This window comes from Lissotriton vulgaris, chromosome 2_1 (assembly GCF_964263255.1).
Source record: "Lissotriton vulgaris chromosome 2_1, aLisVul1.2, whole genome shotgun sequence".
NCBI classification, from domain to species: Eukaryota; Metazoa; Chordata; class Amphibia; order Caudata; family Salamandridae; genus Lissotriton; species Lissotriton vulgaris.
In genome coordinates, this window is record NC_141687.1 from 1,093,473,815 (window position 1) to 1,093,499,591 (window position 25,777).

Sequence of the window (25,777 nt, forward strand, 5' to 3'; positions counted from 1 at the left end):
GATGCACCTCCGCGCCCGAGAGGCAACGAAGCCTGGATTGTTTGCAGCCTCTTAACCACCCCGGATTTATCTCTACTGATGACGGATATTATCCAGAAACGCGAGCCATGTCTCGCGTCTAGAGACAACATGTACTAGCACCTGCTTTCACCAACTTGGTGCTATACCCACGAATTGTATCCTGAGGTGTATGAACTGCATTGACCACAATGCGATGGGGCGACCCGGTTAAGAGGTCAGGAGTGTGCTCCCTCCCTGTTTCCTGTTTCTGGGGCTCCCTCGAGTCTCCTTGGCTGACGAGCCGTAGGCGATGCACCTCCGCGCCCGAGAGGCAACGAAGCCTGGATTGTTTGCAGCCTCTTAACCACCCCGGATTTATCTCTACTGATGACGGATATTATCCAGAAACGCGAGCCATGTCTCGCGTCTAGAGACAACATGTACTAGCACCTGCTTGCACCAACTTGGTGCTATACCCACGAATTGTATCCTGAGGTGTATGAACTGCATTGACCACAATGCGATGGGGCGACCCGGTTAAGAGGTCAGGAGTGTGCTCCCTCCCTGTTTCCTGTTTCTGGGGCTCCCTCGAGTCTCCTTGGCTGACGAGCCGTAGGCGATGCACCTCCGCGCCCGAGAGGCAACGAAGCCTGGATTGTTTGCAGCCTCTTAACCACCCCGGATTTATCTCTACTGATGACGGATATTATCCAGAAACGCGAGCCATGTCTCGCGTCTAGAGACAACATGTACTAGCACCTGCTTGCACCAACTTGGTGCTATACCCACGAATTGTATCCTGAGGTGTATGAACTGCATTGACCACAATGCGATGGGGCGACCCGGTTAAGAGGTCAGGAGTGTGCTCCCTCCCCGTTTCCTGTTTCTGGGGCTCCCTCGAGTCTCCTTGGCTGACGAGCCGTAGGCGATGCACCTCCGCGCCCGAGAGGCAACGAAGCCTGGATTGTTTGCAGCCTCTTAACCACCCCGGATTTATCTCTACTGATGACGGATATTATCCAGAAACGCGAGCCATGTCTCGCGTCTAGAGACAACAAGTACTAGCACCTGCTTGCACCAACTTGGTGCTATACCCACGAATTGTATCCTGAGGTGTATGAACTGCATTGACCACAATGCGATGGGGCGACCCGGTTAAGAGGTCAGGAGTGTGCTCCCTCCCTGTTTCCTGTTTCTGGGGCTCCCTCGAGTCTCCTTGGCTGACGAGCCGTAGGCGATGCACCTCCGCGCCCGAGAGGCAACGAAGCCTGGATTGTTTGCAGCCTCTTAACCACCCCGGATTTATCTCTACTGATGACGGATATTATCCAGAAATGCGAGCCACGTCTCGCGTCTAGAGACAACATGTACTAGCACCTGCTTGCACCAACTTGGTGCTATACCCACGAATTGTATCCTGAGGTGTATGAACTGCATTGACCACAATGCGATGGGGCGACCCGGTTAAGAGGTCAGGAGTGTGCTCCCTCCCTGTTTCCTGTTTCTGGGGCTCCCTCGAGTCTCCTTGGCTGAAGAGCCGTAGGCGATGCACCTCCGCGCCCGAGAGGCAACGAAGCCTGGATTGTTTGCAGCCTCTTAACCACCCCGGATTTATCTCTACTGATGACGGATATTATCCAGAAACGCGAGCCATGTCTCGCGTCTAGAGACAACATGTACTAGCACCTGCTTGCACCAACTTGGTGCTATACCCACGAATTGTATCCTGAGGTGTATGAACTGCATTGACCACAATGCGATGGGGCGACCCGGTTAAGAGGTCAGGAGTGTGCTCCCTCCCTGTTTCCTGTTTCTGGGGCTCCCTCGAGTCTCCTTGGCTGACGAGCCGTAGGCGATGCACCTCCGCGCCCGAGAGGCAACGAAGCCTGGATTGTTTGCAGCCTCTTAACCACCCCGGATTTATCTCTACTGATGACGGATATTATCCAGAAACGCGAGCCATGTCTCGCGTCTAGAGACAACATGTACTAGCACCTGCTTGCACCAACTTGGTGCTATACCCACGAATTGTATCCTGAGGTGTATGAACTGCATTGACCACAATGCGATGGGGCGACCCGGTTAAGAGGTCAGGAGTGTGCTCCCTCCCTGTTTCCTGTTTCTGGGGCTCCCTCGAGTCTCCTTGGCTGACGAGCCGTAGGCGATGCACCTCCGCGCCCGAGAGGCAACGAAGCCTGGATTGTTTGCAGCCTCTTAACCACCCCGGATTTATCTCTACTGATGACGGATATTATCCAGAAACGCGAGCCATGTCTCGCGTCTAGAGACAACATGTACTAGCACCTGCTTGCACCAACTTGGTGCTATACCCACGAATTGTATCCTGAGGTGTATGAACTGCATTGACCACAATGCGATGGGGCGACCCGGTTAAGAGGTCAGGAGTGTGCTCCCTCCCTGTTTCCATACTCAAGAAGGGTGTCAAGTTTCTGTGGTCCGATGAGTGTATTTCAGCCTTTGATCAAGTCAAGTCCAGGTTGATCCGGATTTACCCTGCTACATTACTGTTGATGCAAGACAAGTGGGGCCGGGTGCTATCTTGACACAAGGTTTTGGAGATAAGAAAGACACAGTGGCATTTGCTGAGAGAGTGTTGAGGGATGCTGAGCTCCAGTACAACACACTCAGACCCTGTGAGTGTTCACGTCTGTCCAGCCAATGCATTCCCATCAGCCACCACCCGCCAACTGCTGTGTTAGTAGGGCTGCCACCTTTTTTTGCTGGCCTCCAAAGAAAAACACGGGCCAGGCCAGAAAAAAACTACAGGGTTGCTACCCTAGGAGTCACTCCCACTTCCCCCAGCACCCAGTCACTCAGATTTGCCCCTTCCGTCCCAGGACCTCCAACTTTATCCTTCTCCTGTCTTGTCATCCCAGATACTACTGCTTACTCCTTCCTCTTGGCTGGGGTTTCACTTCTATCTGCCCAACAACCTCCAATTCGCAATCATCGGGAACAGCATTATGAAGCCCACTGTGTGTAGGAGATGAGAGGCAGCCCAAAGGGCCCGTAGAAGTCAATATTGCACTGAATGTTAGGTGTGGAAAAAAGAATTGATGCAGTGTGAGTGCATATGTGAGAGTGTCTCTCTGAAAGTGTATGTGTGAGTGTGTGTGTGTCTCCACAGCCAACCCCCCCCCCTCACTTGACAGCAAAATGCTGGCCCTGGAACAAATGTGATAAATCTTGGTGGCTTATTGTCATCTATTACCCAACCATGCTGCTCTTACATAAAGACAGCGATTCTTGGTGACTTTTTAACAACCAGAAGAGGGTGCAGAGTGCTTGCCCTTGATAAAAAATGTTGACCCTCGCATAACAGTGGAAATTCTTGGTAGCTCATAGTCATCAATTTGATGATGCCCATTCTTCCCTTCTTTACAAATGCTGGCCCTCTCTTAAAAGTATTATAGTCAATGTGTGGTCATCCTTTGCATCTGGTATTCCTGGCAATTTTCTGGGCATCTGTGATATGATGGCACATATCTTTGGTATAATGATGGGCCTGACAGAATAGTGGACATTCTTAATATTTTGGGCACATCCATGGCACGGTGGGGCCAACCCATGACAAAAGGGCTGACCTCGCCGGAAGTAGGTAATTTTTACCATATTGTATGCAACAATCGCACTATGGTAATAATTCTTGACATACGGGGCATATTAGGAGCATTACCTGCTACAATGCTGACCCATGCATTTTGGTGGCAATATGTTACATTTTGTGGATGTACATAGTGAGATGGTGCCCACTCAACATTGTGCTGACCTTAATGGTGGTAATTCCAGGGATACTGCGAGCAGTGTTGGTATGACAGTGTTAAGAAAAAATTGCAATTAGCATGTTAAAGGTCCAGCAAGGTCAAAAAAAGAGAAAGCAGTGCAAGAGAACATAGTTAACAGGCTCGCTAGGGTGCATGCTGACGCAACTTTCTCTCCAAAATGTAGGCTAGATACGTATTGAATGTATTCATATGCTCAGGATTTGGTGGGAGATTTGGGCAAAGCGAGAACTACTTCATTTGTTAATAGGTGTTTCCATAGGTTTTTGAACATTTAAAATAAAATGTAAACACCCTCTGTTAAATAATTTAAAAACAAATAGATGTAGGATTTAGTGTTTGTGTAATGCGCGGAACAGGGTCATGATATGGATTAGGGCTAAGGGCCAGTTTTATGGTTAAGAAATGGATTACCTTCAAGGGACAGGGTCAGAGTTGAGGAAAGTGATGGGGCAAGGGTTGGGGTAAGGAAGGGGGTTAAAGCGAGGTTAGGATTAGAATGAGTGTTAGGTCAGCTGCAGCATTGGAATAGGCTTAGGGTCAACTCAAAGGATTGCATAATGAATTGGATTATGGTTATAATTGGAGTTAGGGTAAAGTTAGACACAAACTGTGGCAAGATTCAAACTGTGATCATGGGTCATAGGAGGTAAATTTCGTTTTTTATCTCCACATTTTAGTTTCGAAACATAAAACGCTATTGTTTTGTTGCAACTTTTATATGTCTACATTTTTGTAAACTACAATTGTGGTAGGAGTCTTAATTACAAACAACTACATGAACATATAAAGTAAGGCCGAGGCCAGTTGTATCTGGGCACAGATCCTGGCTTCAGGATACAGAGAGGTTGAGTAATGTGTAGGTGAGTAGTACAAAGACTTTGACATTGAGAAGCACAACTCGCTTTGAAGAGAAACGTGCACTAGTCATATCGACACCAGTCTGTATTTAATTTAGTTTGCTGCCTAAATAGTCACGAATTGTAACTAACATGTACAGTTTGTTGTATTTTGTTTATGACTGAGAAACAGTAGCATACTCTACGTAGCATCTTTTTCGCAGACTACATACATACTGTGCGAAGATTTAGCTTGCCCCCCCCTCACTGCCCCCCCCTCCGATTTAATAGATTTTCACAATTTGTTCTTTGCATTTTGAGTTCTAGACACCCTTTGTCTATTGTTGCTCCGTCTCACCACGCCAAGTGTCATATTTTCAGCCAAGTCTGCTTTTTAAGCAATATGATTTGCATTCTGGAACATTTCGTCCCACGCTAAGAATTCTCGGAGAAAAGGTACAAGTCAGGTTTCGGAGGGCAAAGTGCTAATGGCTCAAAAAAAAAAGCAAGACTGACTGGAAATGTTAAGCGTGGCCTTGGGCCCTTCGGTTTGGACAGACAGATCCCATGCGTCTGGCTTTTGCTGCATCGTGAAAGAAAGTGAAAAGAGACAAGCACTAGAGAAGACAGAAACGAAGCCACGCTCACCTTAATTCGATCCTTTTCTTTTTGCCACTTTTCCTCTTCATCCCCAACATCAAGTATCTGCAGGTGCAGCTGTTCCTGGATCTCCGACAGCTCAGCCTTGTGTGGGAAGAAAGAGTTACAAGGTAAAGCAAAGATACCATGGGGCTGACAGAAACTCCCACTCTCTCATCCAGTACATTTCTGTCAACAGGCCTCCTGTACTGAGGGTAACAGCCACTGCTGGTTGTTCGCCCATTCACACATAGCTCGCTGGGACTTGTAGTTGTTTTTTAACCATTCGAGTAAAGGCTCAAAAGACACAGAATTCTTAGTACTACCGGTTGACAAAGCCGCCCAGCCGTCGCACTCCATGCTTTGTTGCGAATTCACAGCTGTGCCATGTTTGCTTTCTTCTTTAAGCTTTGATGTACACCACAGCATTGTCTCTTCTTGACTGCAGTGTGGAGTTTTAGCAAACAGCAGTTTGCGTTCTGGGTTTTATTTTTGGGACCTTAAAAGAAAGCACAAACCTGAAAGCAGGGGTGTGGAATTTAAAATAATATCTACTTGTCCATGGGGCAGGCTGCTTCATAAATCCACTTCTCCTGTAACAAAATGCACTTGTCCCTTTCCAACCATGAAATGTGGCAACAAATTATAGCAGCAATCTCATTATATAAGGTCACTGATATAGCCTCTCTGATTATGCCAGAGCTCAGACCATAGCAGGGTTTGAATACTAGCAATTCCCTTATTTCGCTAACTTTCCGCAGATCTACAAACTGGGGCTGAAGGTATTTGTAAACAATAGTTCCAGGGTTGGAATGCCCTTTTGAGTATGTGCAAACCTACTAACCTGCATATTTTAAGGGTTTTCACCAGCTCTTCTCTAATCTTTTTCCACACTGAAAAAAGGTTGGAAATCTACTCCTGACAATGGCAGATGTCAAACTTCTTTCATGGCTTGGGAAAAAGTGGTTGAAAGGAAAGTGAACTTGCAAAAGCTCAACAGAGATTCCCTTGAGCAAATCTGCACATGCATTTTTGCTCGTGCTAAAATGCAGTCCACAAATATTTTCTAGGAGTACTATTTCTTGGCATGCTTTTGTAAATTCTTGTGAATTCATGAAAGCCGTAAATCTGCAAGAACACATACCACGGGTGCACCTTTGAGACTTTCTTTAATAAATTGGCCCCTAATTAGGTCTGGCGTTAACGAAGACCTTTTGTGTTTATTAAAATTATGTCTCTCTCTCTCTCTCTATGTATGGGCTGGCTTCACTGTGAGTGACAGCATTAAGCTATTTTACAAGGAGCATATCGGCACACAAGTAGTTTTTTTCAGTGGCGGGAACTGCTGTGGCAACGTGTGCTTTTTTAGACCAAAAACAATGTTTGCTTGTTTCCAATATTTGTTATAATGGTGAGGGCCCAGCAGCTCCCACATCAATAAGGTTTTACAAAAAACATGCCAAACCAAGACACGCATTGACAAAACCAGAAGGCTGACCACCGATTTCAGGCCTACTGGCTTTGCCAATGCTTGTTTATTTGTGTTTCCCATAATCTTATTGAAACCTGTTATACTGATTTTCCATTATGAATATTTTTTGGAAACAATAGCATGCATCAACACGTTTTGCTAAATGATGCTGCAAGGAAATAGTACCTAAAAGTTTATAGCAGTTTGGAAAAATGCTTTTTTTCCTAGTCGCATTTTTTTGGTGAACACTTTATTTGGAAAGCAAAGACTCATCAATCTTGCTTTCAGACTTCTGCAAATATTTGCATCTAATCAGAGAGCATTCTGGGAGCATTAAACATAGCCTCACATTGCTAAACTTTGAAAAACTGTGTACACATTTTTATACTGGAACCACTGTAAGTAGTGCAGTCCAAGCTTACAATATTTCCTTAGAGCTCACCCAAATAATAAAGGATTTTCATTAATGAACCATAAATATAAGTTTGTACAGCATTAGCCTATGGACACTAATTTTAACTTAACTGCACACAATGCCTTTCCCTGATCCATAATGTGGTACAGTAAACTGGCAGCCAAAGGGTTTGTGCTACAGGGAATTGGGCCTTCTTGTCCCAAGGACAAAATATACATAGAAACATGTTGTCCTTGACCCCAAACAATATGTTCTGGGTGTGAGGCACTTGGTAGGAGCACAGTGGCTCCTGGAAAACAAAGCCTGTATTCTGTGCCAGCTCTTCCTAGTGGCTGTTTAATCCCATTTTGATTCACGTAACCTACGTATTCACAATTGTCCTTGGGGGAGTGGAGTATTAGTGTGTTCCAGTGACTTGGAGCTATCTGGTAACTCTGCACTTGATCCCTCTACACCTGGCCTTGCATTATGATAACGATATAAGATACCAAAGTGCAGAGGTTTCATGCTTACTGATGTCATCATACAATACACCTGTACACAGTCCTGGACTTTCGACTCGCCAAGCCTCTGCAATCTTTAAAATGCAATCACACATGCCAATGGTAGAAGTCAAATTACAAGTCCAAGGCTACCTAGTCAGTTTGCCTAGAAACCAAGACCAGCTGACCAAGCTCTTAAACGGTCCGTGTCCGATGTCAATAGCTCACCTACTCCTGCTTCGAGCTGGTTCAGTCTGGGATATGCATTTTATTCCTTACTCATTTGTAGTTTCATCATATATAAACTTTATTCGACAGTTAAGTAATTTGTAGTTACATCTTTCAGCTAGGATGGCATACGATTGAGCCCACTAACCAAGAAAAAACAATAGCCACTGGACTAGCCACTCATTTTGGGTTTAGAAGTAGTGTGCTACTCGCTGTAGAGCGCTCCAACGCCTCGTCAGAGATAGTAAGCACTATATTAATGCTGTTTAAAAACAATAAAAGAAGCAGGACTGGTTGAGATGCTGGTGACTGGAATAGGCTTGAATAAAATAAAGTTACCCTGTGACACTCGACTGCGTGGAGCACACACACTGATGCGGTTCATGTGTGGTGATGAGATTCAATCATCCAATTTAAGCCTTTTCTTTTACAAAGGATGTTAATAGAACTTAATGCCAATTAGTTTAAGTGACATCACACAAGACTTCAACACCCATAATTCCCTGTAAGAAAAAAACAGATTGGCAGTATTGGTGTACTGTAGTTCATGGAGTCACTCCAATTATTGCATGGCTCTCAAGATTGTTAGGTCTCTGCGTGAGTAGCTTGACCAGTCCATGTTTTAATTTTACATTCTGGGACTTGTAGTTCTGATTTTGTAGCGAGACATACAGGACTAAAAGTCCCAGTGTGCACAGCAAAACAGGTTCTGGGTGGGCTACTCTCACGTTGATCCAGTTAACTGGGGGTCTTATTACATCAATCTAGAGGCAAAAGGTTTCTATTTAGCCTCAACCAAAGTTTTAAGTTTTGTGCTACTCTAAGCCAATTTCGCCAAAGCAATTCAAGGGAATCTGGAAGAGCACCAGGACCATCCACACCAGTTCTGGTGCACGGATTTAGAGAGAATCATGTAGAGTCAGACGTCCCCGCACTCTTCCCAGCCTGAGACAGTTAACTTTGTCTTCAAGGTGTATGGATTCAGAGATGATGACAAGTCACAGGAACACCACACTCATGGGCTCTCGTAAAATACCCTAATTCATTTTTGGAATTGCAGCCTTTATTTGCATTGATTGATGCAACAATTTTGCCCTGTTAAGCAAAGGATAATGGAACATAATAGTAACATCCGTTGTCATAAATCTCATACCAAACTGTATGACCACTGTAAGGAGAAGGAACACCTCCCTGAGAGCATTCGATGGACTGTGATTGAATCCCTACCACACCTCAACCAACAAGCACTCTTCTTACATGAACAAAGATGGATACATCGCTTGCAGTGTGACACGCTGGGTTTAAATGACGGGGTGCCCTGGACGACTCTCGCCAGATAGTCATGATTCGGGACACATTGTCCACGGTAATTTCCATATCTGTGCAACCCAGACTGTTATATACATTGTCCACGGTAATTTCCATGTCTGTGCACCCCAGACTGTTATATACCTAACCCTATTCCAAGATGGCGCTCATACTAACGCGCCCGAGCTGTGCAGTCCTTCTTCTTTACCGTCTGCCTTGTCAACCAGGCTTCCCGTTGCCTAGCAACGAGACGGACACACCCTCAATGTGCGCGCGCCACCTCCCTCTCTTAAACCCGGAAACGGTCTGTTCAACCACGCCGGCTATCCAGACCTTCGTTTCCTGTGGGAGGGGTAGGTGCAGAGCAGCTTTCCTGCAGCGACGCTAGAGGTAAGGAGCTGGGTGGGCTTGTTATCGGCTGGTTGCCTTGACGGTTTTGCCGACCGCCTAGCATTTCCGCAACAACCTCGATCGGCTTTCATATCCTTCCCCGCTGGGCTCTTGCCTTGTTGTTTTCTTCCCCCTTAGGACTCCCTCATCTCGCTGCTGGCCCCACTTGGATGGCCCGTGAGGTTTCTAGGAGGAAACACTAGGGGTAAGTGCGCTGATTGGCGTACAGACCAACTATTCTTTACAGAGTGTCAAACCACGCTCGTCTCCGTTCTTCACTGTGTGGCTCGCTCATTCAGAGCATAAAGATTCGAACCTCCCACGGTTGGCTGACCATTGTTACTCACCACCGCATCTCCCCGAGGGGTTTGTTTGTACATGCGCCTGGTCACCTGACGCAGGCGTCAGCATTCATTCTATGATATGGTTCACTGCAAAATTGGCACGCAACCACTATTTAGTGCGAGCACCTTCTACGCACTTATCAGAATTAAGTGAATTCTGATTTTCTCTCTCTCCATTGCACGAAAAAACCTGTTGCCTTTATTATCTAGACAAAGTTATTCACTGGGCACGCATGCTTTGGATAGCATGCACACAAAAAACACAGAAAATAAGTCACTAGTAATTGACAGTCAAGGAGCCATTATCTGTGTTTATACTGTTGTTTCTCTTTTCTTTTTCAGTTCCAGAAGGTCCCCTCTGTGGAACCATTACGATACGACACTACTTCAGGTCGTATACTGGTGTCCTGAAAAATTCTTTAAGGAACCAAGTAATTTATGAGCACCCAGGTCCTGAAGAATCGCCCTCAGGGCGTGAAACATGTTGACCACTTCTTGCACACAAAGGGTTGAATACGGGTTGGTCCCATTACTTGCCACCCCTTAGTACCCCTTTCCTTTTTACTGAAGCAGGAAGCCTGACCAATAAATTGTTCACCAACAGGACTTCCCTGACTTCTTTTAACTTCACCACCACGCTCACTATTACACTCCTTTTGGCCCCTCACACGCACACACCCGCTGGCCCAGAATTAAAGATCTCCACTAAAAGTGCAGCTTTCATCGCTGCCCGACGGGCATTGCACCGCCAGCCTGCCGAAGGAGCAAGGTACCGATGATGAGGCTGGACAACTATCGACTGGGGCTACAGTTGTGGTCCTGTTGATAGCCTGTGTGAGGTACCTTTTCATTCTGGAATATGGGTCTACACTGCACACTTGAGGCCCTTTCTTCACCCCCTGTCTAGATATCACGAGAGAGAATTACAGGTTGAGCTAGAATTCTTGAGCTCTCCCGGGGGAACTCTGTACACCATTTTGTTGTTCATTGTTGTTAGGACGAGTACATTGGACCCCCTTAAATATTGTCCTACCTCCTTTCCCCTTCTTTTGATATCACAATTTTAATTGTATATTAAAGGAATCATTGGATCTGGAAACATGTAACAGGTAATCCAGAGCCAGCTGGTAACTTTACACTGTTCAGTTCTGGCTAACGAATCTCATGTGTTGAGTGCAAGTCGTGCAGCATTGAAAAGAAAAGCGCATGGCTCTATCTGTTGGGAAAAGTCATGTGGCCACTCTTCTGTGTTCCTTTGAAAACCCACTCCTTTAGGTTTGACTGTATTATGTGATTTGCAGTCTTGGTTTACTTCAACTGCGCCAACAGAGCTAAAGGCCCAGAGCATAATGTTTTGCTAAAGTGAAGCCTAAGACAGGAATCTGTAGTCGCTAGCCACGAAGGTGACCATCTCCAGTCCTGAACTTTTCACCTACATATCGCTGGTTTCAGGTGTTAGAATGACTAATTCAACATAAGTAAAGCAAGACTACTACACCGAGAGTTCATTAGACTATCATACAAAAGTCCAGGGCTGGAATCAGTGTCCATATAGGCTTGGAGGGAGGTGGTCACACTACTAGCCATCAACCCTTGCCTTGGGACACAATCTTGCCCTCCAAGCCATTACGGACACCGTTTTCAGTCCTGGAATTTTGTGTTATCACCTACTGCTTTCTGGGTGTTGTAGTCTTTCTTTGATCTTCATTAAACTAATTAGACCAACATCTGAAATTGATGTGCAGGGAGCCGGAGATTTCAGAACTGGAGATTATGTCCATAATGAGCTGGAGTGAGGTGGTCATCCTAACTGGTACATAGATTTCCTCTTTGGGTCCCTCACACCTTGGAGAACAGTCTTACGCACTGGATGAGTATCTTACGCCTTGTAGCATTGTGGGCTTGAGTCAGATACATTAGACCACCCAAATTTTCGATATCCATAGTTAAGTAGCGGTTCCAGGCCGTGTTGCTTTACACTGACTTGTAATACTGTTCATCCGATATAATTCCAAGACTATATGTACAAGAATGCAATGTAAAGCATGTGGGCTGAATGAACTACTTACATGAGCTATGCACACTGGAGTAGTCTACATTATTGAGTGTAGTAAGTTGTGTAGTAAGTTAAACAACTTGGTGCACATACTTCCCCGCGCTGTGGCACAGTATTACGAAATGTGCGTAAATTATCCAGTCACAAGGACAGCCTCTCTCGTTTGGTGTGGGTCTGACACGTTGAAACACTTTTTGTAATCTAGGTGTGCGTCAGAGTCCCTGGTGCACAGCCACGCATCTCTGAGTGACATATGAGGAAGACACCTGAAGCAAAATAAGTTCAATTTGATGAGAGTCACAAGCCGCGCGCGCACTTTCACTCACTGAGTGTGTGCCGCACAGCACGGTGTATGGTATCACTCAATGTATACTCATTAGGTAATGCACAGTCTCACTTGCTAGGAGTGAGACAGACATATTAGCACGGTCTTAAGCACTGGGGGCCCGATTCACAAAGGTAAACTTAGACTTAGGATTAAGTGTACTACTTTTTGGTATTCACAAAGGTAAGTTACAACTAGCAACTTTACTACTAGTAAAGTTACTAGTAGTCATTTACCTTTGTGAATACCATAAAGTAGTAAACACACTTAAGTGTAAGTTTAACTTTATCGGGTCCTCAGTGTTTGCCTCAGCATCGCTGTGCACCTCACTCACTGCTCATGAGAAGCGCACCTTAAAAACAATCTCAGTCATGGATATTGAGTCTGACACTCAACTGGGTAAATCACTTCCTCTAGCCGTGAACTTGGGTTGACTTCGGTATAAAACTACAATAAAAATCAATAAACCCACTCTGGCGTACAGAGTTAGGCGAAGAATCATTCGGCCTGAGTCAAACTCCTAGACACATAACCCTCGCACTGCCCCATAATGTGCACACATATGCCCCTCCCCCCTGCCCGTCTACAGGCCCTACAAAAAGTCTTAGCCAACAATACATGGATGGTTATGGTCGTTGTTGGCCGCAGTGTTATTAAGACTGTACACATACTGATTTAAACATTTGTCATTTGCGAACTGCCCTAGGTGGGTCATAAATCATACATGTCATACCATAAACAGTCCTGGCCCGCTTCTGGGCCGATGCTCTTGTGATATCTATCAGTTTGTAAATGGCACCCCAAAACCAGTTCCTTTCGTTAGTTCATGGTAGTCCTCTTTGTTGGTTATTTTCGGGACCACTATTTTGGTTGAGCGCCCACGCCCTCTGCGTGTCGTGGAGGGTAGCTTCTGTCCCTGGAGTTAGGTCCCAGCTCGCTACCTTTTGTGCCCTGCCGTCCGGCGGGGTCTGGGCCGCGAGCGCCGTCTCCTTTTGCTAGTCCCCTCCTTGGCGCGGCCACCTCACCCTGCCATGCGGCATCCCAAAGTGAGTGGCCCCCATCCTACACACTGCCTGTGGGTGTGTCTCCTTAGCCAATCCTTGCACCAATTTCCGCAAGCACCCTTGCCACTGACCAGCCCTGCGACAATGCTGCTCCTTAGGTGTGGGTGGGTGGGTTTCAGCAGAACTTCCGTTGGTGCACCACTCGCCCTGCTCCCCGAAGATAGGAGCTACCTGGGCGAGTGGCGACTTATATTGCCAATTGCGCCAACCTGAGGTTCAGGTGGTACCCCCTGATTGGGGGGTTCGAACATCGCGGCGTGCGCCTATTGGTCACTTCTTGGCGCCCACTTTCGTGTACCTGGGGGTTCAGGTGGTACCCCCTGATTGGGGGGGTTCAAATGCCGCGGTGTGCGCCCATTGGTCGCCATTTGGCGCCGTCAGGTGGTCACCCGTTTGGCGGGGGGAGGTGTTTCCCTTACGTTTGCTTCTGGGCACTCGCAAAGCGCCCAGAACCGGTTTGTCCACTTGGGGGGCACGGCGAGGGTTATGGCGCCGGCCCCTGAGCCTCCCCCCCCCCTTCGGGAGGGTGAGGCGGCATCTGCAATAACCCTCGCACTGCCCCATACCGTGCACACATATGCCCCTCCCCCCTGCCCGTCTACAGGCCCCACAAAAAGTCTTAGCCAACAATACATGGATGGTTATGGTCGTTGTTGGCCGCAGTTTTATTAAGACTGTACACATACTGATTTAAACATTTGTCATTTGCGAACTGCCCTAGGTGGGTCATAAATCATACATGTCATATCATAAACAGTCCTGGCCCGCTTCTGGGCCGATGCTCTTGTGATATCTATCAGTTCGTAAATGGCACCCCAAAACCAGTTCCTTTCGTTAGTTCATGGTAGTCCTCTTTGTTGGTTATTTTCGGGACCACCATTTTGGTTGAGCGCCCACGCCCTCTGCGTGTCATGGAGGGTAGCTTCTGTCCCTGGAGTTAGGCCCCAGCTCGCTACCTTTTGTGCCCTGCCGTCCGGCGGGGTCTGGGCCGCGAGCGCCGTCCCTTTTTGCTAGTCCCCTCCTTGGCGCGGCCACCTCACCCTGCCGTGCGGCATCCCAAAGTGAGTGGCCCCCATCCTACACACCGCCCGTCGGTGTGTCTCCTTAGCCAATCCTTGCACCAATTTCCGCCACGCAGCAGGGAGGTGCACGTCTTCCTGCGGCTCCCCCCTTTTTGAACAAGGATTGTTTCTCTTCTATCTGCAACCTGCGAGGGCCATTGCTCCCCACAAGTTGTCCCAGAAGACTCTCATACCGCTGGCGGAGAGATGGACCCCGTCCGGTCCATACAATTCTGGACATCCTGGATGTATCAGACCGTGTCTGATGGAGTCCAGGCCGTTGGTCTTGCAGAATTTGTGCATCGCAACGTTCAGCTTTCTCCTGGCGTTGTCTACCGCCTTGTTGGATTCCGCGCCTCGCCACTGTTTCCTGCTGATCATCTCGGACCATATGATTGTCGTGCCCCCGAAACAATGTGGCCGCCCTGGTGAGGTCCAACTGGATGGCTGGCCCCAATGCCCTGCGCCAAATTTGGGTCAGGTCATTCCCCCCGAGGTGTATGAGCAGCACATCCGGATGCCATGCCGAGTCCTCTAATAGGTTGTCCAGTAGCGCGGGTAGCTGATTCCACTTCATCCCTGGTTGCCCCACCCAGCGGATGCATGTCGCTTTGGGTCTGTTCTCCACTTTGTGCCCTGTTTGCCGCCACCAGCTTTCCATCCTGGACACGAAGGAGTGACCCACCACCCATACCAGCTGCGGGCGGCTCCCTGTAAAAGAAGAAGACGTACATAAGGTGGCCTGCTGCGCACCGATTTTCTTGCCTGTTTCTGTTTTACATTAGTTGTGGGCGCACATACGTCTTGTATGCCTGGGAGCGCCACCTGCCCACAGCTCTAATCCCTTCATCTGGCATGCTATGCTGCGATACCGAGGTGGCTGCGCCGATACTGAATGAGTGGGGTGCAAAGATCTCTGGCTGGAGCCCGGCTTTCGCTAGACCCTGGCGCATCACTGCTGTGAACTGGAACTTGCTCAAATTGCTGCCATCTTGGTGTTTGAAGAGTGGTCCTTCGCCTGCCGGGCGTGTCAGCATATATTTAACCAGACAGCATACTGCGCACAAGCTAGACTCCGGGATGCACTGCAGTCGAATGGTCGCCCCCTTCCCTGACTTGTCAGTTTTTGACCTTAGTATCATTTCTATAATGCCTCCCAGGGGTTTGACGTCTGTGGCCTGTAGGCATCGGTGTGCTGCACCCTGCCTTCTGGGTGCCACCAACTCACTGATGCGGAATGCGCCAAAGAATGCTGTTGTAAATGCTGCCCTGAAAAGTTTAAGCTCAAAACTGTCTTTTGTCACCTTAACCAGGGCCTCTAATAAATGTCCCAGTTTCTTAAAATCGATGGGGCGCCTGGTGTCCGCCCTTACCCCCTCAGCTCTTCTCCACCCCTTTAAGGCTGTTTTGATATACCAGGATGCAGTGGGATCCTCCCCCGTGAAGATTTTGGCAAAATGTGCCATGGCAGCCAGATGGGCTTGTGCCCACGACCTACTTTTCTTGTTATCGAATGCCCACCGGATGAATTTCTCCACCGCTGTTTGTGTCCCAGCCTTATCACCCAGTGATTGCATGCCCCCAATTCTCATTACAGTAGTGGCATATTTTTTGTACCTTCTGGTTGCCTCGGGGGTGAGGGATTGGTTTACCAGTCTAGATAAGTCTATCCCCCCAGGTCCCACAGGTATGCTGGAAAAGGGGTCATCTCCCTGTCTGCCCCTGGAACTAGTTCTCTGAATTGCTTCATCTGGGAACGTGACAGGGCGTCCACCGCCGTGTTCTCTGCCCCTGGCACATGGCGAGCTTTCAGCTCCAGGTTCCCCTCCAGCTGCAATTTAATCAACTGACGCATTAACCTCAACGTGTCAGGGCACCTCGCTGCGCCTCTGTTCATGGCCTGCACCACCCCCTTGTTGTCTGACCAGAGGGTCAGCTTCATGTTTCTCAGCTACTGCTTCCACACTGTTAATGAACTATTATTGGAAACAGCTCCAGAAATGTGATATTGTTGGTGGTGCCCCGCCTGTGCCATCTTTCTGGCCATTGGCCCGCGCACACCCGTTTCCCCAGGATCGCGCCGAACCCCAGGCTCCCTGCGGCATCCGTGAATAAGGCTATTTGTTTAGCTGTCACCCAACCCTCTCTCCATATCAGGATGCCGTTTAAATTTTTGAGGAACTCCCCCCACATGACCAGGTCCTGCTTTACCCCAGCTCCCAGCCGGATGTGGTGGTGTTTGTGATTGATACCTGATGTCAGCTGCGTCAGGCGTCGCGCAAAAACTCTTCCCACGGGGATGACCCTGGCCACGAAATTGAGTTTCCCAATCAGGCTTTGTAATTCGCGGAGAGTGGCCTTGTTACGGCCACACAACCTCTTGACCTCGCCCCTGAAATCCTCCACTTTCTCTGGGGGAAGCCTCGCTGTCCCGGCTATGGAGTCTAGCTCAATGCCCAAGAACGTGAGTTTTGTTGTTGGGCCCGTTGTCTTTTCGGGCGCCAGGGGGACCCCAAGTGTCCTGGCTATTTCCTCAAAAATGGCCAGGGTGTTCCCGCATGTGGTAGATCCTGCGGGGCCAGTAAACATGAAATCGTCTAAGTAGTGAAGTTTTCCACCCGCCGGGTGTCTGTCGTGTACTGCCCATTCCAGAAAGGTGGCAAATTGCTCAAAATATGCGCACAATATGGCACAACCCATGGGCATTGCCTTGTCAATAAACAAGTCCCCTTTCCATTAGAACCCTAAGAGGTGGAAACTGGATGGGTGGACAGGTAACAGGCGAAATGCGGATTCAATGTCCGCCTTGGCCATCAATGCCCCCTTTCCTGCAGCTTTTACTAGGTCAATTGCATCGTCAATGGATGCGTATCCTACTGAGCAGGCCTCGGGAGCGATCCCATCGTTCACGGAGGACCCTTCGGGAAATGAGAGGTGGTGTATGAGGCTGAATTGTCCTGCTTCCTTCTTGGGAACCACGCCCAGGGGAGATACCACTATACCTTTGTGCAGCTGTGGTGGAAGAGGGCCCTCAATCCTGCCTAAGGCTTTCTCTTTTTCAAGTTTTGTGCCCACCACCTCGGGGTGTTGTAACGCTGATTTCAGGTTGTTCGCCCCCTCTAGGGGTAGTGGGCCCCTAAATGGTATCACAAAGCCCTCTTCAAATCCCCTTACTAGGACAGTGGCATCAGTCTTATTAGGGTATTTATTAGCTAGTCTGCGCAGCTGCTGTGTAACGATTGGGGATCTGGCCAGCTGGCAATCTTGAATGTCACTCAGAACCCCTCCACATGTTGTCTTACTGCTACTGTTTTTTGCTCCTATCTTTCTTATCCTTTTTGGACTCGCGTTTGCTCCGACATGCCACAGCTGGGTGCCCTCCTCCGCAGCTTGAGCATGTGTGTTGAAATTTACATGCTGCGCCCCACGAGCAGTCACCGGCATCATATTTCCAGCAGATGACCGTGCCCCCATTGGGGGACGAGGGCTTCCCTGTGCTATGTTTTGACCTGTGGAATGTTTTTCCCTTTCCCTTGTGGTATGGGCTCCGAAAGGACTGGTCGCCTTTACCCGCCCATGCCCTCGCCTCCTTCGCCACTAGCATCTTGTGAATGAAGTCTGATACATCTTCTTCGTTCCATTCCATCTCAGGATGACGCAGCATTTTGAGCCTGAAACCCTTGTCATACTCCAGCCATGCATCCCCGGGGAATTGCCTTTGCGCCCAATGGATATTGGCCTCATAAAGCCACAAATCAGCGGCGCAGTGTGGGAATTTTTTTTCAACTATAACACAGGCCATAATTCTGAATGCGTCTAGCCAGTTATCAAAGTTTCTTTCTTTTCTAGTGCTGCGCCTTTCTCTTCTATCCTCATCCTTCTTATCGCAGGTCGTTAGGTCTAGACCCTCAAGCTGAATCTCCAGCAGGGAAAAGATGTCTATGAATTCTATGCGCCATATCCTCTCCTTAACTGGCAGAGGGATAAGGCAGGCTAGCCATGTGGCCCTCGTGGTAAGAGTCGCCGGGCCGGGGGATGGCCTGGTGTAGAGGTTAGTGACCGGACACTCTGGTTGAGTGATGCCCGCATTGATACTGTATCCCCACGCAGCTACTGGGGACCCCTGCGCACCTTGCGCTGTTTGCGCCACCTGCCCCTGTATTTTTTCCTGACGCGCTTGGCCTGGGTCGAGTAGATGCCATGGCAGCCCTGCTGTTTTCTCTGCGCGCTGAGCCTCTGACCTTGATACCCCCTGATCTGTCCCATCCCGCGCTGCCAAAGACCTAAGACATTCCTTCAACATGCTCGCAATATGCTCACTATTTGCCATGCCGCTGGTAGCGTCGTTGAGGTCCCTTGTCCTCGGTGATGAGCCCCCGTTCGGCTGTTCCTTCCGCAGTGGCTTCTTCCTGGAAGTCTTCTTTGGCAGTGTGATCTTGCGCTTCTTGGGCGCAGGAAGGGCCGCTTCCTCATCCTTTCGTGGTTCTGGGCCGGCGCCCCAGGCCTGCTCCAGGTGTGGCTGCAGCCACTCGCTGCCGTGGATCGCCGATACCTCGCGGATCCGTTTTAGGAGTTCAGCGACCTCTTCTGGCTGACCCTCGGCCATTTCCTGCCCTGGGGGTTGCTGCTTTCGCGCTCGGCTCACTGGTCTTTGTTTAGCTGGCTGTGGCGTCGGGCAGTACCCCCGAGTGCCTCTCGTTTGGGCTGAGGGCTCTCCGCCACTCTTCTGGCCTGTCGTCAGCTCAATGCGTGTTTTTCTTTTTCTTTCCCCGAGGGCTCTCCGCCGCTCGCCGTATTAAATCTACTGCCGGAACCCGGGATCGAACCAGGGACTTTTCTATCTTCAGTTGAACACTCCCCAAAACAGAGTTGATTCGGCCACTTCGCGCTGCCGAAAACGCAGGCTTCTGGAAGTGCAGTGCCCGTCCGGGCCTTTTCTGCCCTCAGTGCCGGTGCTGGTGTTTCCCCGCCGGTCGCGCTGAGCTCGGCTCACAGCGCGGCTCAGGTAGGTGATGGACCAGATGGGCAGCCGCTTCCGTGCTCCGTGAGGAAGTCGCACCGGTCTCCCGTCCGATGTTGCGCTTCTTGCCTGCCCTTTGCTCCCCCCCTTCTAGCGGCACAATGCGCGCTGGAGAGGCCGAATGCCGAGGGGACCTACCGGGCTTGAGGCGGTCTTTCAGGGATCCCTGCCAGCGCACCGATGTCCCACGATGATCTTTCCAGCGATACGTCAGCTGGTCCCCGAGCAGAGCTTCGCCTCGTCTACTTCCTTTCAGCAGAACTTCCGTTGGTGCGCCACTCGCCCTGCTCCCCGAAGGTAGGAGCTACCTGGGCGAGTGGCGACTTATATTGCCAATTCCGCCAACCTGAGGTTCAGGTGGTACCCCCTGATTGGGGGGTTCGAACATCGCGGCTTGCGCCTATTGGTCACTTCTTGGTGCCCACTTTCGTGTACCTGGGGGTTCAGGTGGTACCCCCTGATTGGAGGGGTTCAAACGCCGCGGTGTGCGCCCATTGGTCGCCATTTGGCGCCGTCAGGTGGTCACCCGTTTTGGCGTGGGGAGGTGTTTCCCTTACGTTTGCTTCTGGGCGCTCGCAAAGCGCCCAGAACCGGTCTGTCCACTTGGGGGGCACGGCGAGGGTTATGGCGCCGGCCCCTGAGCCCCCCCCCCTTCGGGAGGGTGAGGCGGCCTCTGCAACAATCTCACTCACTGGTGTACATTTACACCCAACAAGGTTCGAGTCTGGCAGGAGGTTCAAACATCCGATGATTCTGGCAAAATCACTTGATCTCTCGTGCATAACAAAAGGAATGTGCCCCTCTGTAATGCAACTGGTGCTCCTGTAAGGCGCTCTGAAACTTTCCGGTCGAGTTCGCGCTATATAAAACTGCAAAAAAAAAATCAAACACTATGTTCCACAGTCTCACTTACTAGGTGAGAGTCATACACCAACAGGCACACTGACTCACTCTCAAGTAGACACCTTGGCACACAGTCTCAAAAAGGTAAAGGGGGCTCTAGATGAGGTTGCGTCAGAGACATCAATGCAGTCTCAGCTGTCTCGCACACAGGTAACCCACATCTATCTATCTCAGTCTTGGCTTATCTATTTTAATTGAATTCCGTATGTTAAAGCATTAACCCTTGTTGACACACGTTCGAATCCCCCAGAGTCCTCCCCTCTGTTAGTGCGGCAGTTTGGAAGCTTCCCGGACCCCTCCCCACCTGGCCAGGCCCCTCCGCCTCTTCCCCCACACGCCTCGAGGCACAGCACCTGCATGCACAGCACTAGGCTCCAAAGCTCAGACATGCAGCGAGCTGCCTGCTCCGAGGTTCCCAGGGGGAGGGCGCTGGCGGGGACGTCACTGCCAGCTTTGATCTTATCGCAGAGTCTGGCTGCAGGCAGAAGCGGCGGTGTGACGGGCGGGCCGCAACCCTGGGTGTGTTTTCAACAGTCACAGATTTAATGCTTTTCAGACAGGCATTCAGTGAATGCTGAAAGAGGGGAGACGCCCTGGTGGGTGCTGTGTTCAGACAGGTATGGAGGTTTCTGGTCATGTTATTAAAGTGCCTCCCACTCCACGTTCTCTTTGATATGGATATCTCATAATATTAAACCGAACATATTAAATGTTTTAATAAGCGTGGTATGTGTGACAGCTTCAGTCAGCGCTGGCTTTTTAACTTACATCACGTTGGAATCTGGAACCAGGGGCGTAACGGACACCCCGCTGTTCCAGGGTTGTCTTTAATAGCAGGGGTGGGCCCCTCAGCTGTCAGGTTTTTTTTGGGGGGTGGGGGCTGGGGTGGGAGGGGGTCTGAGGTTTCATTAAGCCACTGTCTGGGACGTGTAGTTTCAATTTTACAAGAATTAAATTAAATTAAAAAAACAGAACTCAAACGTGTTAATGGATAGGCCATCCCGGCTGGGAAAGAAACCAGTGACCTGCAAATGTCACTAAACTCGACCGCTGCCACATTAACTATCTTCCCCGGGGCTTGTTAGCCCCTCACTCAGTTTACTCTAATATTTTCCCCCAGAGCAAGCCACACGTTTCCTGATTCGACGTGTGAGCAGATTTGCGAAGTTATTTTTTCCACTCTAGTGCTTGTAGTCCTGCATTAACAAACGGAGAAAAAAAGGACTACAAATATCAAAATTCTGCGGAAATAACTTGACTGGTTGAACGACATATTCATTCATTGAGAAAACTTCAAACGAATTCAAACTTTTTCCCTAGGGCAGGAGGGTTGGGCTCACTGGACCGGTAACCAGTAGGCCCTTAGCCGCTAACATAAGTATGCAGCTATTTTCTTCAGGCCAGAACACATGGATGTTAGGACAATTGTAGTTGGGTTTTATAAGCCCGTCAAGTAAACTGTGTAACACTATTATTATTAATTCTGCAATGTCTGTCTCTTACTGGGCAAATGCACAGCTTCACCTGGGTCTTGTTGTAGTTAGGTTACCAGATATCACCTGAGTCGCCATTTTCTAGTACAGTGCATCACATAAACGATCTAGTTCTAGTACATTCTTTGAGCTGTAGTTCTGTTAATCTGCATTACATGTAACTTCTAGAGTACAGTGATAGCAGAAGTAGTTAAACTTAAATATGTTGCCTTTGATGACACTGACATATCTGTCAAACTCGCGGGGTTGGAGGAGGGGGGATGGTCAGTAAGTTTAATAAAAGCCTGCATTTCACCGGAACCTGCAGGTACCAGTCTATTTGAATTTTTAGTATTTATAGTGCATTATACCCATAGGTGTCAAAGCGATAGCACAGGTGAGAGCAAACTACATGGAAGAGAGACCAGAGACCACAGCCCAACCATCACAGGAGGGAGAAGAGCCAAGTTTTCAATTGATTACGAAAAGCAACATGGGAGGTAAAACTGGCAATGTGGGTGGGCAGCGTATTCCACAACTTGGCGTCTGCCACCGAAAAAGAACCACCACCCCTCCTAGTTTTCCGAAATCTAGATATTGTCATCTTGATGACTCATCTTTCTAAGAGAAGAAGACTTCAGCTGTCTCTTGGGGATTTACCAATGGAAAGCAGTTTTCGGAGGCACCTGGAGATGAAGAGTTGTGTGAACCAGGCACAGGGCTTTAAGGGTCACCTGCTTCCTGAATGGCAACCAGTTAAAGGACAGTGGAAGTCTAGGAGTTACATTCACCAGCCTAATACAGAGCTGTAAACTGATCGGACCTCCATCTCATAAGGCATGTTCAGAAAATGCTGACTTTTCAGCCAACAGGGCAGAGCATTCTGGGGCTTGTGGTTTCGCTTGCCACATTATTAGACAAGGCCTACGTGTCCCAACATGCTCAGAGCTGCAGAATGAAAAACCAGACGAGCCGCTGTCGCCTAATTATAGGCTGAATAGGCAAGCATCATGATTCATTCTGGGAGTTGAAGTTCTCATTTACATTGAGTTACCAACCGGCATTGAACTGATATAGTAAACTGAACTTGGAGTTTATCCTTAGCAAGAACCACGCAAGACCAGCCCAGATGTAAATAGCAGAACAAATCACAGCACACTCAGTGAACTGAGTTGTGAACTTTGGCACATGTAAGATCTCAGGTTGTCTAGTGCCTTTTTTTTATTTGTTTGCTACTGGTTGTAATTTTAATTGTCTTGTGAATGCTGGATTACACCTCTCTGGCAGAAAGCAGAACACTCATTAAAGGATTCATAGAGAAACTCACCCAGGACAGCAAGAACTCTATACATTCCTCGGACCATGGTCATGTCCAAAATTGCCAGGAGCTAAAGAGAGCGAGCACCCCTGCCAAATCGTCCTAACAATATGCAGGACCTTTAACATAAGGGCCATGTTTAAGTTTTCCAAAGAGCTCCCCATCAATATGGGCACCATGTTATAGTCCTGGAACTGAAGCTTAAAACAGGGTGTATTCTACACACCGTAGTATCAGCACACTTAAGTGCAACCGATTGGACTTCAGCTGCAAAGCTCTTTAAAAAGTAAAGCGTGGGCCGGCACACTGAAGCCATGGTAGTGTGAATTTATCAATTGTCTCTACACTCGCTTCTCGACAATTCAAATACTTTAACAGCAACAGATAGAGATTAAACTGCATTATGCATGTTTGAAAGGGTTGGGTGTGAGGGAAATTCTGCCCATCCCAACTTATTAGGAAAGTATTGGCTTAAAACAAATTCCCAGTGGGCAAAATTATAGTGGTGAAACCAACCTGATTGAAGGTATGGCACCTGGCACAGAACCACTTGACAACTATGGGGTCATTTGAATAGTCAAAGTATGGCTTCGCTTAATCAAGGCCCACCGCACCGTGGAGTCTGCTCTATGCTCTTACCTCCTTGACGTACTTCTCGGCCTCCACAGTGACCGTGTTGTGGTTCTTGTGCTCCTGGAACATGCACAGGTAGCAGATGCAGACCTGGTCGGCCTGGCAGAAGAGCTCCATGGTCTTGCTATGCATCTGGCACTTCCGGGCCTCGAAGTCCCTGATTGGGTCGAGCAGCTTGTGGTCCCGGAAGGCGGCCCCCTCGAGATGGGGCTTGAGGTGGACCTCGCAGAACGACGTCTGGCAGACGAGGCAGGAGCGCACGGCCTTCTTCTTGCCCTCGATGCAGGAGTCGCACAGGACGTCCTCGACGACCACGTCCCCCAGTTCGAAACTGCGGCGGTTGTTTCTGCCGCCGTCCTCCGCCTCACCGCCGGGGCGGGTGGGCGTCTGCGGGCTGGCGGGCTCCTGGGTGTAGGAGGACTGCGCCTTGAAGTCGCCCGATTCAACGTTGTAGCGGTTGGTTTTCTTCACCTCCGCCGCTGGCTCCGGCCGGGTGTTCTTGGCAGTGTCGCCGGTCTGCTCCGGGGCGAAGCGGCTGGGTCTCGCCCGGTTCATGTCGGGGCTGAATCGGCTCATCCTGGTGTCCAAGGTGAAGCGGCTGCTCCGGTTGTCGGTGGGGTCCGGGCTGAAGCGGCTGGACCTGGCGTCTCCGGCCTCGAGGCTGAAGCGAGCCTTGCTGTCGACCTGGTCGGGGCTGAAGCGACTCGCCTTGGAGTCGAGGAGCTCCAAACTGTAGCGTCTTGTCGCTGTGTCACTTGGCTCCGGGCTTGCGTGGTTGGCGTGCAACTCCCCCACCTCTGAACTGGATGGGCCGGTTGTGTTCTCATCTCCAGGCCCAGAGCCGTTGGCAATTTTCAATTCGCTTATCTCTTTCGTGGGGCTGTTTAGCATTTCGTCATTCGCCGCCTCATCGTGGTTATGGTTGGGTGTTCCCTCCTCCTCCTCCTCCAGGATCGTGGTGGTACCATTTGTTGTCATAAGGTCCTCAGCTTCCATGGCGCAGCTGCCAAGCAAAATACCCTTTTTGGATAAAGTGGATCAGCGCTGGGGCCTTTCGCTGCTCGTCGGGTATTTTTCAGTTGTTTTCCAGATTTCCTTCTACCTGGGCGGCCTTCTTGGGTGGCGTCGTTTCAACAGGGAATGGGGTCAGGAATATGGACCCTGCCCTGGGCACACCTGGAGCGATGAGGTGAGGACACCCTGTTGCGTCTTGCCAGCGATAGCAGAAAGGCAGGTGTGCTGGAGGGACCCAAAGCTGGTGCAGCGAGAGGGGACGGGGCGGGTTACACCGGCAGCTCCACGCCCAGGAAGTTCAGGAACATTCCTACCTCGCCCATTCAGGTCTGCCTGTTTAATTATTTTTCTAACGCGCCAACCTGTTTGTCGGCTTATTTATTCGTCCGTAATTATTTTGGCGTGTCCTCCCTGCCTCGGTCGCCTCCTGCCAAGGAGCCCAGCAACGGTAACTAGGTCACAGAGTTTCTGTGAGCGCCTATTCAATAATGGGGCCAGAAGAGAGTCGACAAACTCTTTATGAGCATGGTGGCTGATGCGCGTTTTTACAACCAGCCAGGTGTAAAATGTGCTTAATCCGCGCCAGTAGTAGATGTCGTTGACCAGAGTCCATCAGTGATATGTTTAGAGTGGCCGGATGATTAAAATATTTGGAGAAGAAGAGAGAGGCAGTTTATTAGAAAATAACCATTCGAGAGTTACTTCGGCATAGCATTAGCTGCCAGCATTTTGGCTTTATTAATGCTTGTTTTTGGTCATGGTTTTTGTAAAACCTTTTTTGATGTAGGGCTGCAGGGCCGTCGCCGATATCAAAAAATGTCTAATAGCACCAATATTATCTTTTTTGTTGTCTCAAAAAGTACACATTGCCATAGTAGTCCCTTACACTAAAAGTATGGTGACCACATGGCAAGAAGGAAAATTCTGGGCATAAATCCAGATCAAAGGGCCAACATTCAGGCAAAAGATCAATTTCACAGACACATCTGAGG

General features: G+C 49.1%; 1 protein-coding gene across 2 annotated transcripts in view; it reads right to left on the minus strand.

Moving 5' to 3' along the window:
* TRIM29 (tripartite motif containing 29) overlaps positions 1-25,276 on the minus strand; it is a 116,002-nt gene extending 90,726 nt beyond the window's left edge. The window contains exons 1-2 of one of the 2 annotated variants that reach the window (XM_086956784.1): positions 23,778-25,276; positions 5,291-5,386 (exon numbers count right to left, since the gene is read on the minus strand). In XM_086956784.1, the coding sequence (XP_086812910.1) occupies positions 5,291-5,386; positions 23,778-24,767 (1,086 nt within the window). In that variant the 5' untranslated portion in view covers positions 24,768-25,276. The remainder of the gene's footprint in view (positions 1-5,290; positions 5,387-23,777) is intronic. The other variant, XM_086956783.1, reaches the window with a different exon arrangement.
* Between the last annotated feature and the right edge of the window lie 501 nt (positions 25,277-25,777).